Here is a 15071-nt window from a genome sequence, read left to right as displayed (position 1 = left end):
AACATTCATCCCATCATGCAAAAACATTAATCTCTCACACAAAACCTTACTGTGTGAGGGTGATTCCAAGTATTCCATGTTTCTTCATCAGTGCTACCAGTAAACATCATTCCACTAGAATAACCAACTACCAAACAGTTCCTACTCACAGAACCACAGCATGCTAGTGAAGTCACGAAATCTAAACAAGAAACACATTTGTGATGGAGAGTTTGTGTTAAATCATTACTAAACAGTGGGCTGAATTCTGTTATCGGAAAAATCAGTCTGACACTCTCTTTTACTCAGGCAAAAGAAAAACATTGTTCTCAGTGTGCATTACAATGCAAGTAAATTACACTGCAATGCAAATTAATTTTACATTCCCTTATTACATTTGCATGTAGTAGTTCCAAATTTGATCAAGAAAACATCTCATTATTGTTTAATTTCAATGATTTTTCCTGTACACACGATGTAATCGCCAAATAAGCAAGTTAATAGAGCAAATGTCCAATAAAAATCGAAAGATTACCTCTGTAACTGCAATGACCCAGATGTTTGGTGACGTACTTCTGTTGTTCATCAAAACAAATCGACTGTACACTACCGTCTTCAGTAGCCACAAGCAATAGATCTTCTGAAGTGGATTCAGAAATTGGTTGCAACCATTCGAAGCATGTAACCTTGCTTATGTCAACACTTTGAAAAATTACTTCTAAAAAAAGGGAATTTGTGTAAATTGACAGTTTTTTTGACATGGAGCTTAAAATAAAACCTTAGTATAAAAAAAGTATGATATTTTGTATTTTTGCCACAGTCGCTGCAGGCAAAACTTTGATTTTAATCTATTTCTGCGTTGAACTTTGCTTAAAATTTACCAAGTGTAATTTTTCTAAGGTTATTTAGGGAATTTAAGGAGGAGTTGTCACCCTGTTTTGTGTAGGTTACATGTTTCATGTTTAATTATCCAGGTTTAGGCCTCTGTTGCTTCACTTTCCTCAATCTTTAGCCTAGCGAGTTGAATAGCAAGTGCTTGGGTTTTGAACCAAAACTAGAATTAGCAACTTAAAAGGTGTAATGTAAAGGTGTAACAAAAATTCTCCTGGCAACATAAATGTTTTTCAAAACCTGTGTGATTGTATTGTACAGAGCTAAAGCAATAGAAAGACCAATCAAAAAAACCTTTTATGGAAGCCATATACAAACATCCATTAACTGTTCCAACCACAGTTGATCCAGAATTCTAATGTGAAAGAAGCAAAACCGTTAAACACGAAATGGAATTATTTAAAGATGCAGATCATACTTCCCAGCGGACTAAATAATGTTTGCTATACAAGATCATATGTGAATCACATAGTTCAGCTTCGGCGGTGAAAAAAATACAACATCACCAAAGGATCCCGAGTTTATCCTTTAACCGTTTCATTTTCTCCCCGCTACAGATATAAGCATGGTATTTTTGTATTGGATGGATGAACACTTACACTAAATTTCATGTTTGTGATGTCGCCAGCAACACCAGCTGGAAATCTACTTGACAATACATTTCTTGAGAGATCAGTTAATCGGTCCACAACCATATTTCCTTCACCATCACTATAAAAAACAAAAAACTTACATTAACACTAAATGTTATATCTAAACTTACTAACAGCGTGATCAAAGAGCTTTAAGTATTTTGACATTATTTTGTAACCACTGGATGTTCTATCTTAAAAGGAAACTTCCGCAGTTCTATGCAAAAAAGTTTGAAAAAATCTGCAATTTTGTGTGGTAGTTCCTCTTCAGAAAACAAAATGAACCAGAGTTTTTTTTATTGGGAATTGCTATGACGCTTCGTTTTTGAACGTTCAGCAAGCAAGAAAAAACAAAAAACTTATGATTGCAACTAATATGAGGAAACACAGTTTGTGTAAATCTATATTTAATTTAATCAGTGTCAAACTTACCTGGCAATAAACATTTTTTTCTTGCTATTCCAAGCAAAAGCGTGTATTTTACTGACCAAACACTCACATTCCATGGCAACTTCTCTCAAAGCTACGAAAAATTAAAAGCAACAATTTACTACAGCAGCTAGCAGTCTTTCCAAATCAATGCAATGCCAAGAATTTTCCACATCGAAATATTCAAGTATTTGTTCATGACTATCTCTTTTGAATAAAGGACCAACTGTGGAGAGTTATATACTCCAAAAAAAAAAAATTAAAATAAATTGTAGAAACTGAAAATTTAAAACTTGTAATCTTTCTTAACAGTTTAAAGCAGAGATTTAAACTAAACAAGCTTACACTCAGAGGGGTGACAAGAGCAAAAAAGATCCATCTTTGGTTCCAAAAGAATGGTAAGAATAACTTCTAACTTTGTCATGGACCACCTTCTTAACCCATTGTTGTTCGAATAAACACAGACTGAAAGAGCATCCAATAATTCAGCTAGCTGTGGTGCCATGTGTTTGCTCATGAGTAACACAATATCTAAATAAATACTTCAGAAAATAAAAAATTAAATTCTATATTGCCTTATTAAAAAAACATTCAAATAATGAATCTAATAGATTCATAGATTACAAGAAGTCTAAGATTTAAGTTCAAATATAAACAACACTTGAATCAGGTTGGAGCATTGGTAAGATATGCAGAATGTATTACGACAAACACAATAAACACAAATTTCGCATTTTAATATACTTTAATGAGGGATTACAAATGTAAATACCTTCGCAACACACAATGTCCACAATGACCTTCACTTTCTTCAGCATCAATTTAACATTGCCATAATTTTTATCACCTTGTCGAGAACGTGCACCATCTTCATTAAAGCAGCTTTTATTTTCCAGCTCTTCTGAAAAAACGAATGCGAGAATAAATGCCTGGCAATAAAATTTCAAATGGAAATATTTATGATACATGTTTGCTGTATGAAACATGCAAACAAATAAATATCTGTTGGAACCTAAGAATGTTAGACATAAGCAGCAAGTTTGACAATGAAAAGCAATAGATAATTCGTACAAATCATCAATATAAACAGAATTTCAACATATGTATTTAAAGTATTACATACTTCTATTTAACTTTAAGTTTTTATAATTCAATGTGATAAATAATAGATAATCAAGGCGGTCATGTAATAAAGATTGATAAATAAACACCATTAGGACCTTTCTTCATATAATTAGCGCCTTCAATGACCTCAGAAAAAATACTTACTATTGGCATGAAGTAGAAGGGTATCTTTACAAATTGCAACAAATCTCAACAGCTCGTTTTCCTTTTCCAGTAATATTGCTCGAATTACTCCCAACAGAACATCTTTACTGGATTTCAACGTATCTGGCAGTTGACAATAATCACTGCCTTTAACATCTAACACCTGCAGCAGTATGTCGAGTAAACGGTCCACATTGTGAACAGCAAGATCCCTTAAAGCATGCACAAGGTGTTCTGGTGACACACTAGTTGATAAAACAGCAAGTACATGCAAGAAAATATCCATATAAAGCATCTCTTCAGCTTTCTCTGTAATTCGTCTCAAGCCATAGCAAGCAGATTGATAATTCTTTAATGCCATAGCCTGGTGAGTGATAGGTTTTCGATTATCTTTTGGTTCGCTTTCTACTATTTTAGTTAACGTCAATGTAGGCACAGCATCCGTTGAAGCACGACCTAATGGATTTGGTGCTTCAAATAACACAGCTCCAGGTGGTTGGGAATTCAAAATAACCTCGCTATGTAGTAATAAGGAATATGGGAAATCTAAACAAAATAATGTATCACGTGAAAACACTGTTGCTCCGAAAGGAACCAATGTCCCCAACTGAGTTTGTAATGAATTTTTTTGTGGGTTGAAAACTCCACAATTTAGAGTGCATGCTCGACTTCTAACATATATACAAAGATTAGAAATAATATGAGTAACATAAATCATTTCTTATTCTCTCCTTCTCATTTGACTGCTGTGACTGTGCTGTGGCTTGCTTAGCTGGACTAAGAAATTCATTAGAAATAGCAGGTTAAGTAAAAAAAAGTGCTGTGACCTTTGAGAGCTTATGACATGTGTTACAGGGTATCCTGAAAGAGTAAACATAAACCCTTAAACTTCAGGTACGGCAATTGACGTGGTAGTAAAACGGAAATACCAACATGCTATCCATTAGCCGCAACTCGTGATCACTTAACTTTTGTTTAAAAAGAAACATTGTCGACGAACGTGAATGTAGGTGAATATTTCGAGATTAGTAAAAAAAAGCTTCTAAGACTGAGGGTTTACAAACAATTCCAATATACTCTACTTCAGTTATTCATTATGTCAGTGCTCAAAATAGTTACTTTTCTCACTTCATTATTGAACTTTGCAGTGTACCTTTGTGGGGTTGAGCGGGAAAGTATGGTAAGAGTGACTGAATATTATGCGTAAAATTTTTTTATTCGTAGATGCCATTTTAGTAACTCATTCCGTGACCAACTAGTAAAAATACATTTTTTCAAACATATTGCAATGAAAATAAAAGAATAGTTACCTGAATTTATTAAAGGTGGTGTAGATTGACCCAGAAATTCTGGAGCTTCTTTAACTTCGGAGATTTGAAATGGATAGCTAGAATAACCAGATGTTATTACTGATAAATTGAAACTTCACTAAGGTTTTACGGGGTTATGCTTTTGCATATTGATTAGTTTTGGCATTGAGATGATCTCAAACACATATGACTACAGAGTAATTAAACTGCTACTGGTATTGCATATACCAGTAGCAGTGTAATTACATAATTGATCAGAGTTTAGCTAGCACAATATACAATATACAATAGATAATTCGTACAAATCATCAATATTTGTACGAATTGTAATAATAATGTTTTTTATACTTACTCTTTCGGGACCGTTAACAGTGGTTCAATTTCCTTCCTCATATATTTAGAGTGACATTCTTGACACAATAAATAATATGGTGATCCAGTACCACAAAGGCCACCGAACCAGCCCCCTAAATATAACCCATTGCTGCGATAACCATGGTTGCTGTCAAGGCTTCCACATCCTGGATGTTCTGAGTGCATATGGCGATTAAAGTTGTCAACATTCTCTTGACATATATCACAATAAATAGGACCAGTGTCTGTTTGTCGAAACTAAAAAGCACCAAAAGATAATACATAGGGGACAATAAACAAAAAGCATGGGATTTTATGTGCAGCAAATAGGCCTTACATTCTGTGCCAACCTGGAAAAAACTGATGATGGAACTGACACATCCATAAGTCCAGTATCCATGTTTAAAACTTCATTGTTTTCTTCATTACTTTCAACTACAGCCCGTAAACTTGATCGAAGCTGGTCGTTTGGAGCCATTGGATTTTCATTAGTCATCATAGATTGCAACAATTCCCCTAGGGAAGCAGGGCGATCAAAACTAATCGATGCTTCTTGACTTTCCATTTCAAACTAAGAAAACCAAATTATTAATACCTTTAAGTTGATATTAAACCACAACCATGAACATAATATATCTGGAAATGACGCCTTTTTGGCTATTTCTTAAAATAGTCAAACAACATCACTAGTCAATACAATGCAGATAATTTGCTGCAAAATTTTTTGTATGCGAGGTAAACGACCTAAATAAATCGCAATGCACAGCCAGCCTGGAAGGAAAGACAGACTATCTTTTTTCTGTTGATAAATGTCCAATTGCTAAAAAAGCTACGGATTGCAATTATTGTACAATGTTACCAAAGTGAGAAAAACAAATGACAGGGTCAAACAACTGTAATAATAACTACCTCATTTTCATTGACATGATTTATCTCAAAGTCATCATCATTATCATCAACAAAGTCTGCATCATTGTCGGACGAAGGGTGATCAATAAGCCACGTTACAATTTGTTGCAAGTATCGAGACTGATTCCCTTGTGGCCTTCCTGGATTAGATGCTATAGCTCTTTGCACTTGACTCTCAGTAAAACCCATATTTACCACTTGTTGAATTATTCCATTTTCCATAGATTGATTTGTGTTGTCATCTGATGGTTGATTAGCACTTCGATTTCTTGAGAAAGTAAGGTAGGAAAGTAATGCAAGTTCTAATTTTAACGTTCAGGTTTTTTTTTATAAAATTAATGAAGAATAAACAAAAAAAGAAAAATGCAATGTAATCGCACAATTTAGGGGAAAAACTTTGAATTGCATTTCAGTTAGAATCAGCTGTAACATCCACAAACATTTATACAACAAATATAAGAAAATATAGAAAAATATATAATAGGACAAAAATACCTGTTACTCCTAGTTTGGCTAGTCACTCTTCGCTCTCTTTGATGTTCTTCCCGATCACGAAATGTTGTTCTTCTGTTGAGCAACGAAAACACCCTTCTACGACGTAAACCAAGTGCATCATGTAACCCAAACATATGCTGATTTTCCAGAGTTGGACTTGTGGGTCTACCAGCATTTTCTGCAGTTGAGTTTTCCCTTTGATCAACTACTGAAGCTTGGGCACTATTCTCCATAAATTCATATGGTTGGTCAATAAGAAGATCTTGAAGTTGTCTTCGACGTGGCAAATTCTGTGGTGGATTATTATGTTGTGAAGTTTGGCCTTGAGAGTCATCCTGAGACAGACTTGTTGCAACAAAAGTCTCTTTTTCGTTCTCCATAAGAGAAGTTTTGTCTAAAAGAAAGTAAAACAATGATAAAATTGTAAAATTAAAACAGAGGTTCACGTTTTAAACTAATTAGCATAACAAAGAAGTTTAAGCTTAATAATAAACTTATTGGGTCACAGATAGAACACAAATAATTTTATTTACGACAGCAAATTCTAAGATTAATGGAATATCTACCGTTTGAATTACAAAACCTCTGCACATTATTTTACAAAAATACTTAAGTAACAAAATTTGCAAGAGCCAAGGATGAGATTTAGGTCAAAGCATAACCAACTAGCCAAGATAAAAAATCAACCAAGGCTTAAACTCGAATAATTAAACAAGCAACCTTAAAGTTATTTAAGAAGTGCTAAACTAGCAACCGTCAAGCTGAAATCTTGTAAAATGTAAATATCACTTGGCACAATCAAGGCTGAAATCAACATATTTTCCATAGCAGAATAAGGTCGACACAAAAAATGGAATTGCTTATTAAAAGAACAGTATATTCAACAATTTAAACTTGCATAGGACAATCGATTTTGATCTTTAAATGTTTGTGACTTCCTAAAAGTCAATAATTTTTTCATTAAATTAGTAGTTTCCCTTTACTAAAAATGTTCCCTGCTAATTGTTACAAAAAGCAATCGTTTTTTTAAAAGCATAGAAAAATAATACCTTGTTCAAATAAAAAAGTGCTTTTGCTGATTGCATTATGGATTATATTCAGTGATCTTTCCAACTGACCAATGTTTACTCTTCGTTGTATCGATGCAAATCTTTTCATTTGGGCCACAGACAATAATGTTTTTAAAAGACTAACAAAGTGATTATTTTCTTCCCTCTCTTCATTATTTAACAAATCCTTTTTTTTGACTTTACTCTTACTTTCCTTACAACTTTTCTTCTTTCCGATCGTGGCTGCATAGTTTGATAGCACTGTTCCAAATTGTGAAGACTTAACCACATTTAGTAGGGATTTTATATTAAGCAGGGTAAATGTTGCATGGAATAATTCTTTATATAACTTTTGACCTTTTACCGATGAAAACAATTTGGGCCAAGTTTTTGGCAAACTTTCTTCCATTTGATTACAATCGTTCGTTAAGCAATACTGAAGCATAGTACGATTCTCGCACAACAATGACAGCAACTGCACAATTGATAAACCAACCACAGACGGATCAGGAAATTCAGGGGAAGATTCAGCCGTGAATTGTGTGTAATCTAACTGGCTATAACAAAACACAATTTTCACTCTCAGTGAAAGCAATGATAAGATTACAATTGATGAATTAAGAAGAACGACTAACTAATAGGGCTTACTACCAGTCATTATTTTATTCGTGAAATATCTTCACAAAACAATTTTAATAGCCTTTTAATAGCCTATTACATGATCAAAACAACTTCACACTATGGAGAATTTGTTCACCGTTTTAATTTATAATAAAAATTACAACTGGTGTAAGATGGAAACAAAAAAAACATACTTAATAGTAAGGGTGTCATTCCACTGTATACAAACTTTTGTGCCCTTGCATGTTCCACCAATTAGCATTGCATTGCGACCAGTGGTGCCTGTACACTTTCGACCACAAGATAAGCCTCGATCAATGCCACCAAAAGTGACTAATACAGGAAATAACTTCTCGCATAATGTATTAATGTTTTCAACTGTCTTACAGGGCTATGGTGGAACAAATATAGCTACTAAACAAAATTGAAATAAAAATAACAAATAAATGAATCAAACAAGCACATACATTTTGACAAAGCCATTGTTCAGCTTCTAAACAGAGGCTTTTAAACGAAACAGTAGATGACTTGGACCATAGCACATGATTAAGCATAAGTATAATAACACTTCTTGCTTCCTCACATAGTGCCATGGGTGAAGGTGCTGACGCTGGCTCCTCGCACAATGATGTCTTTTTCACATTTCTTTTCATCAGGTCTGTTATTGTAACCTTAATATGTATATATAAATACGTATTAATAACTATAAAAACGTTGCAAGTGATATTTCCCCCTTTTTTTAAATTTTTAATATTTCAGACTACAATGACTACAATGTACAAAAAGTGCAACTTCTGTGTTAATTAGAATTGGTTTTATCAAAATTGGAACTGTATTTATCAGCTTTCTATAATAGTGACGTTTTGCCTATTTAAGGTACAAAGAAACCAACACAGAATACCTGAGAATGAAAATTTTGAAAAATTAAGAAGAATTGCTTATATGTACTTCAGAAGGAGTGGATATTTTCCAGCCAAAAGATGAGACTCAAAACATTACAACTGTTAAAATATATTAGCAGATAGCAAAAATTGTTTGAAACTTTTTTTTTGCCTTTGCCGCTTTAAACTTGCTACAAATAACAGAACTAAAGCACACCTTTTCTCCTGGTGACAGGCTGTAGAACAATACACATGGGTATAAACTGGTGCGAGGTAAATCACCAAAAGCAACTCTTGGCTCCTCTCCATTTTTTCCGAATGCTAATGTGCGTTCATTCCGATCAAATCGACAAGTTATATAATCTCCTTGTGTAAATGAAGGAAACTTCAAGGTTTTCTCGCCATTGTTATATAGTTTGCCATTATACCCTCTGTACAACCACATCTCGGCCGTCATTTGATAATCACTGTTTTTTACAGGGTACTTAGAAACACCAATGCATGTACCTTCATTTCCTTTCACATCTTGCTTGATGAGAAACTAAAACCAGTTAGAAATAAAAATAAGATTTGGCATTAGGGATGTGATCAGTATCAGTAATGATAATTTTATGATGATAGAAAATGGCTGAATAGGCTGAAAAACGATAAAACTCTTGGTAAAAAAAAACATAAATAAAGTTTTAATATTTTTTATTTTAAGGGATTAATATTCAGAAATGGGGCATAAAGCATTGTGAAAATTGGAATTTTTTTCTCAAATTCTAGTTCCATCTAATGAGAAGTACTACAAGGGTGCAATCCATTCAATTTTAATCCCTCATGATAGTTTACCCCGAGTTATAAAACATAACGGAAGTCTAATTTTCAATGATTCCAGGTATGAAGCTGGTGTTATGCATTTCCACTCAAGATTCTTAGTTACAATACGTATACAGGTTGCTTAAAAGAACCTGTATTAAAAGAAGTCTGTATTTACATGTGTGATTTGTTGCATCTTGTAAGCTATGTTAAAAAAACTCTGACGATTCCCACTCTTCTTAAATAACATGCCTAACTCCGTTTAGATGTACTTGTTAAAACGAAAATACTCTTATTTATTTATTTGTTGAATAACAGTAGGGAAACAACACAAAATAAAACAACAAATAGTAATCCTTCTAACAAATAACATAAGTTACAGTGACCGTAATAGTAAATAATTCCTACTTTCCATTCATAATAAGCATTATCCCCAACAACATTTGTATCCACAAGTGCATATCCCTTTCCACCTGGACCATGAGCTACCGTCCGTCGATCTTCCAAAACAACGTTGGTAGGATTAGACATAAATTTGATTGGAATTAGATGAGATTTTCTGTCTTCACCCTCTTCAAGGGAATTTGAGAATGGCTCATGCCATATAAGTTTGTGCAGTTGTGCAAACAAACAGGAAAAAAGCTAAAAAAATGTATATGTTAGATAAAAGTAATATATATATATATTACGCATGAAAATATGAACAAATGTAAACTTTGTAACCTCCACTTTTCTGGGTAGGTATTGACATTGGTAATTTTGTTTGAATCTTGGTTCACAAGCAATAAATTTGAAGAATTTGTGGCTTATGTGTGTACATGAAATGGTTTACTGCACAAAACAGCACAACACAACTACTTACCCTCTATTATTTTAAAGCATAACTATACAATGAAAACATTGTTTAAATAAAATACAAATGCATAGACATTTCTTTTTTAGAACTATATTTGGTACCCATCAGATTAAAGTACAAAGATTGAATAACACAAGACTTGTACAGTTGATCACATGTTGATCACATGTATAAATAAGAAAAAAATGCATAAAAAGATGCACAACCTGTTGTATAACAGGTTGTGCAAACTTTTTATTTAGACTTAATCAATGTTCTATCGAAAAGCTTCACCTTAGTAATCTTTATATTATTGTTGTTTTCCTTGATCGACTTCAACACTATCTTTAAAAATTTCAACGTCATAATACGTAGTGATAAACTGCAAGAATTCATTTCTACAAAAAGAGAGAAAAAATATTTCCTCACTTGCACATAAATAACATACACAGAGATAAAGGTGTACAGGTACAACACATTTATGCAGACATATGCTTATTCTTGGGAAAGTATTAGGAGACACTTTACACTTCTTGTACTGTAGTATTCTTAAGTCTCTGATTTATGTACCTGTCATGTAAAATGTATTATATTAACAGGCTACTTCCAATGTCTGTAACTTTTGCAAAAAGGATGTTTTTTTGTCTCATTTGTTTACCCACAAATTAGTTCTTTCTTCACGTTAGTTAGTTCATGTCGATGTGGTTATTATTATCAGTGAAGCCATTAACTTGAAAACGGAGGAAAGTCATCTCCGACATACGCAACTAGGGACCACCTGAAACCAAAATTAGGCCAATTTCCCAAAGCTGGGTCAATCCACTCATTTCGCATGAGACAGGTTGATGACATCATTCGAAAACCATTAAACCCCAATACCTCTTTGGCCTTTTGTCAAAAGCACATGATCCTATACACTTTCTTGTGTTTCAAAGACAATAGGGTAATAAACAAATTTCTAAAAACTATGGATTATTTCATTTTTTTCTACCTAAGTGGATTTTTCCATGGTCTTATTGACTATTATAAAATTAATCCAAAATACAAAGTTACATTATGGACACCAGTCGTTAGTCTGTGGAAAACTTCACATGCATCCAGACAGACATATGCACGGCATTATAATATAGATACAAACAGGTAAAAAAGGTGACTTACCAACAACAGATAGAAGGCCAGTGACAAGTTCTTCACAGGCAAAGCTTTGAGCATAATGATCACTTGATAAACAACACCTTTTCAAGAAGGCGATCTGTGAGCTTAATCCACTGCAAAATGAGTCACCAGCTGGTTTGTTTACAACTGTATTTATTTTACTTAGCAGCAAGGTGATATTATAGACAACCATAATTTTTACATGTTCCTTGGGCAGGTGGTCACTATTTTCACTAAAAAAATAAGATCTATCTTACCACAAGAAAACCCCTTAAATATTTAGTCACTAAAAATTATTGGGACAATAGTCACCATACTGTGCGGATTTTCTCCAATATGTCTGCCTAGTGTTGGCATTAACTAACAACCTATATAACCTATATAACAGACCCTTGAAATCTACTTACAGCAGATACTCACAATTCTTATTACGAAATTCTTCAAAACAAATAAAAATCAAAAGAGTTACATCTTCAATTGACCGTCACTACTTCATTTAGAAAATAGCATTTTAAAATATTGGTAGCGACAATTCTACAACTATCAAGAACTTCAGAGAAAATAGTGTGGTCTATGAAAGTGATAATATAAAAAAAAGAACTTGTTGAACAGTGTAAAAAAAACCTGTAACAGCTTTTGCCTTACATACTTTACGGAGAGAAAGTTTCACAGGAAAAAAGTTTTGCTAGGAAAGAAAGCAAATTTTAGGGATTTATTTTCGCGAATGAATGATTAAATCTATTTCGCATAAAATAATCTTTCACGTTCACCTTAAAAAGTTAATTTCTGGTGGGATAAACTTTTGCGATTTTTGGATTTGTACAATTTTTTTCACTTCTTTGTTTATCTCCCATTTGAAATAAAGAGGCAGGATGACAATTTGTTTCCAAATGCATAATTAGCCATTGCATGGTAAATCACCATAAGACATATGAAATATGAAAAATATGAAATATTTACTCAAATTATTTTATGCCTAAAAAGTGAAATATATAATGAACTTACGCCACTTGTAGAGATAACGATTGTAGCAAAGATGAATTAAATGCCATAATACTTGTGATATATTTTAACGAAATAATAACTTTTAAGTCTTCTGCATTCCAATAGGATGAAAAAGCTGAGTACACTAGAAGTTTTTGGAAAGGAAGGTATTCAGGATTTCCACCTTCACAAGTAGCAAGTAGTACTGACAACAGCTGGTGGTAATTTGATTGAATTTTTGATGCAAGATGCAATGGGATGGCTTGCAAGCGATTCTAGTAACAAATAACAACAAACTCGTTTTTAAAAGATAAAAATTATAATATAATGAGATCAATTTTTTCTTTAAGATTGTTTTTTTTTGTACCAAGTGTCTCCGTATTTTATGACTAAAAATGCTATTTCTGCTTCAATCATAAATGCACAGGAAAACCCAAGGCTCTAAGCTGTTATTTCCCAAGAAAAACAGATTGGGATCCCCGAGCTTGATCAGTATGATTAGCTTAGAAAAGGCAACTGCAGCTTTTAGTACTGATCTTTAAATCAGTCATTTTACCAGTGGTGTAATAAACAATTATATAAATATAAAATTTCTTATGTTAAGACACCAACAGAAGATTCTACAAATCTAACATCTTCTTTAAATAAACCTTTCCCTTACATATTTATCCCCAGCACAATGTGGCTAAAAACATTTTGCACCGAAAACAACAACATACCAACAAACACAGTATGAGGATGAAAGACTGGATTTCACCTCAAGTTATATGCATGTAACATTCTCCTATAGGACTGTCGCAAAGAGAAAGAATGACTATGATTTTTCTTACCTTATAAAAGGCTTCGCATCGAGACAAACATTCAGGGTGGTTACCAAATGAAGCATGTGAAAGATATTGCAAACATGAAGGTATGGTACGGTGATCTTCGTTTTTAACAACAGAAGATGAAATATCATCAGTGATAATTTTTTTTAATAATTCAATACACTGCAACTGCATCTGTCAGTAACAAAAAAACTGTTACTAAAATTCTGCACACAAATGCTAAATTTGGTTGAAGATGCTAAGTATAAACATTGATGAGATAAAAGTGTTAATTTGAAGCGTTTGAGTTAAACAAAACCATGATCTGCAGACAAAATTTGCAATCAAAAGTTTTTAGGCATTTAATATTAGGTTATAAAGTTATGTAAAGAAGATTTAGGTGCCCTCCTGAAACTCATTTTTGTAATATTTTTTAAGAATTTCTTTTAGTTCAACAAAAATCAAAGCAGGTAGGATTTATTTTTTACAAATACAAAAAAAAATTTTTGAGTAAATTATGGAAAAAAAACTTGTAAGATGCAAAAAGAATGAAGTAACTTTTCATATAATGTGCTATAGTTTAGAATGTCATACTTCAGCTCTTGCAACTTGTTTCTCAACAGCTGTCTCTAACACAGAACCTGAAACAACTCCATCTTTCAAACAAAGGATGATTATGCTTGCTGTATCTTTGCATGTCAATTTTACAAAATCTAAAGTCAACTTCTCTGCATTGTTGTGCATGGGTTTTAGTAAAAACAGTAAAATAGCGCATGCTTCAATGACAATGCGACCTTGCATGGACAATTCATCATTCTTCTCATTAGACAATTGATTTTCTGTGTTGCTCTCTTGAAGTGTTTGGTTTAAATATGAATAAACATTAAGTGTTGCATCATAAATTGTAAACAACATTTGAGTGTCACTAAAAACATAATCAACAAATGCTTTAACCAATCCATGGATATGGAATCAAAACAAATAATTTCGCATTTGGCCAAAGTATTGGATGCTCCTGAACAGGTGTGTAAAATGCAATAAGGAGTTTAAAATAACTTTTTTGTCAGTTTTGTCAGAAAGAATGTAAGAATGAAAGTAAGCATTACCAATTTTGTTAAAAAAAAGGCCTCGAAAAGGTTTTTAACACATTGCCACATTTCCCAATTGTTATCATGGTTATATTTAAATAAAAAATTGAATTATGAAAATTTGATTTGCGGAGGGAGTCTCATTAGGTTTCATTATTAGTTTTCAAACAAATCCACCCTGCCTTGGACAAAAAAAGAAACATTTTAAGAGAACCCAAGATATAATACAATTAGCTCCCTTTAAAACATTTTTAAACCATCTTTACATCATGGCATGGCAATCTGCAAGACAAATACCTCTGCAATTTTTTTCTTACATTATCATAAAGGCTGTATTAATATGTAGTGAAAGTTTACAATTTTTTGTGAACCTAAGAAATGTTAATTAGAAAAGATTGAAAACACATTCTTTACCAATTGTTCTGAGCAATCTGTTCCACCAATCCACAGTGGTGGACCATAACAGCAAAAGTGTATCGAAGAGATGCCATTATTAACGGATATTTGGGCACATCTTCCATAAACATTTCTATGAAATAGCAATATCTTTTTATAATTATAATAAACATTCTCAACCGCAGTA

The 15071-nt window shown here is 32.9% G+C and overlaps 1 protein-coding gene across 2 annotated transcripts in view; it reads right to left on the bottom strand.

Annotated features, from left to right (window-relative positions):
* The window catches only part of LOC130636836 (probable E3 ubiquitin-protein ligase HERC1), a 46574-nt gene that overhangs the window by 16911 nt on the left and 14592 nt on the right, over nt 1-15071 (bottom strand). The window contains exons 21-44 of one of the 2 annotated variants that reach the window (XM_057446693.1): nt 14903-15017; nt 13995-14325; nt 13425-13595; nt 12616-12869; nt 11614-11843; nt 10750-10853; nt 10029-10262; nt 9037-9360; nt 8406-8609; nt 8133-8329; nt 7318-7874; nt 6269-6662; nt 5774-6041; nt 5202-5435; nt 4863-5122; nt 4511-4587; nt 3201-3746; nt 2704-2829; nt 2277-2462; nt 1935-2025; nt 1470-1581; nt 1165-1225; nt 515-697; nt 51-181 (exon numbers count right to left, since the gene is read on the bottom strand). In XM_057446693.1, coding sequence (XP_057302676.1) covers nt 51-181; nt 515-697; nt 1165-1225; nt 1470-1581; nt 1935-2025; nt 2277-2462; nt 2704-2829; nt 3201-3746; nt 4511-4587; nt 4863-5122; nt 5202-5435; nt 5774-6041; nt 6269-6662; nt 7318-7874; nt 8133-8329; nt 8406-8609; nt 9037-9360; nt 10029-10262; nt 10750-10853; nt 11614-11843; nt 12616-12869; nt 13425-13595; nt 13995-14325; nt 14903-15017 — 5390 coding nt within the window. Of the gene's footprint in view, nt 1-50; nt 182-514; nt 698-1164; nt 1226-1469; nt 1582-1934; nt 2026-2276; nt 2463-2703; nt 2833-3200; nt 3747-4510; nt 4588-4862; nt 5123-5201; nt 5436-5773; nt 6042-6268; nt 6663-7317; nt 7875-8132; nt 8330-8405; nt 8610-9036; nt 9361-10028; nt 10263-10749; nt 10854-11613; nt 11844-12615; nt 12870-13424; nt 13596-13994; nt 14326-14902; nt 15018-15071 lie in introns of both variants that reach the window. The other variant, XM_057446688.1, reaches the window with a different exon arrangement.

Source organism: Hydractinia symbiolongicarpus, chromosome 1 (assembly GCF_029227915.1).
Source record: "Hydractinia symbiolongicarpus strain clone_291-10 chromosome 1, HSymV2.1, whole genome shotgun sequence".
NCBI lineage: Eukaryota > Metazoa > Cnidaria > Hydrozoa > Anthoathecata > Hydractiniidae > Hydractinia > Hydractinia symbiolongicarpus.
Note: the sequence above shows the minus strand (reverse complement) of the source record. Positions and strands in the feature narration are given on the sequence as shown.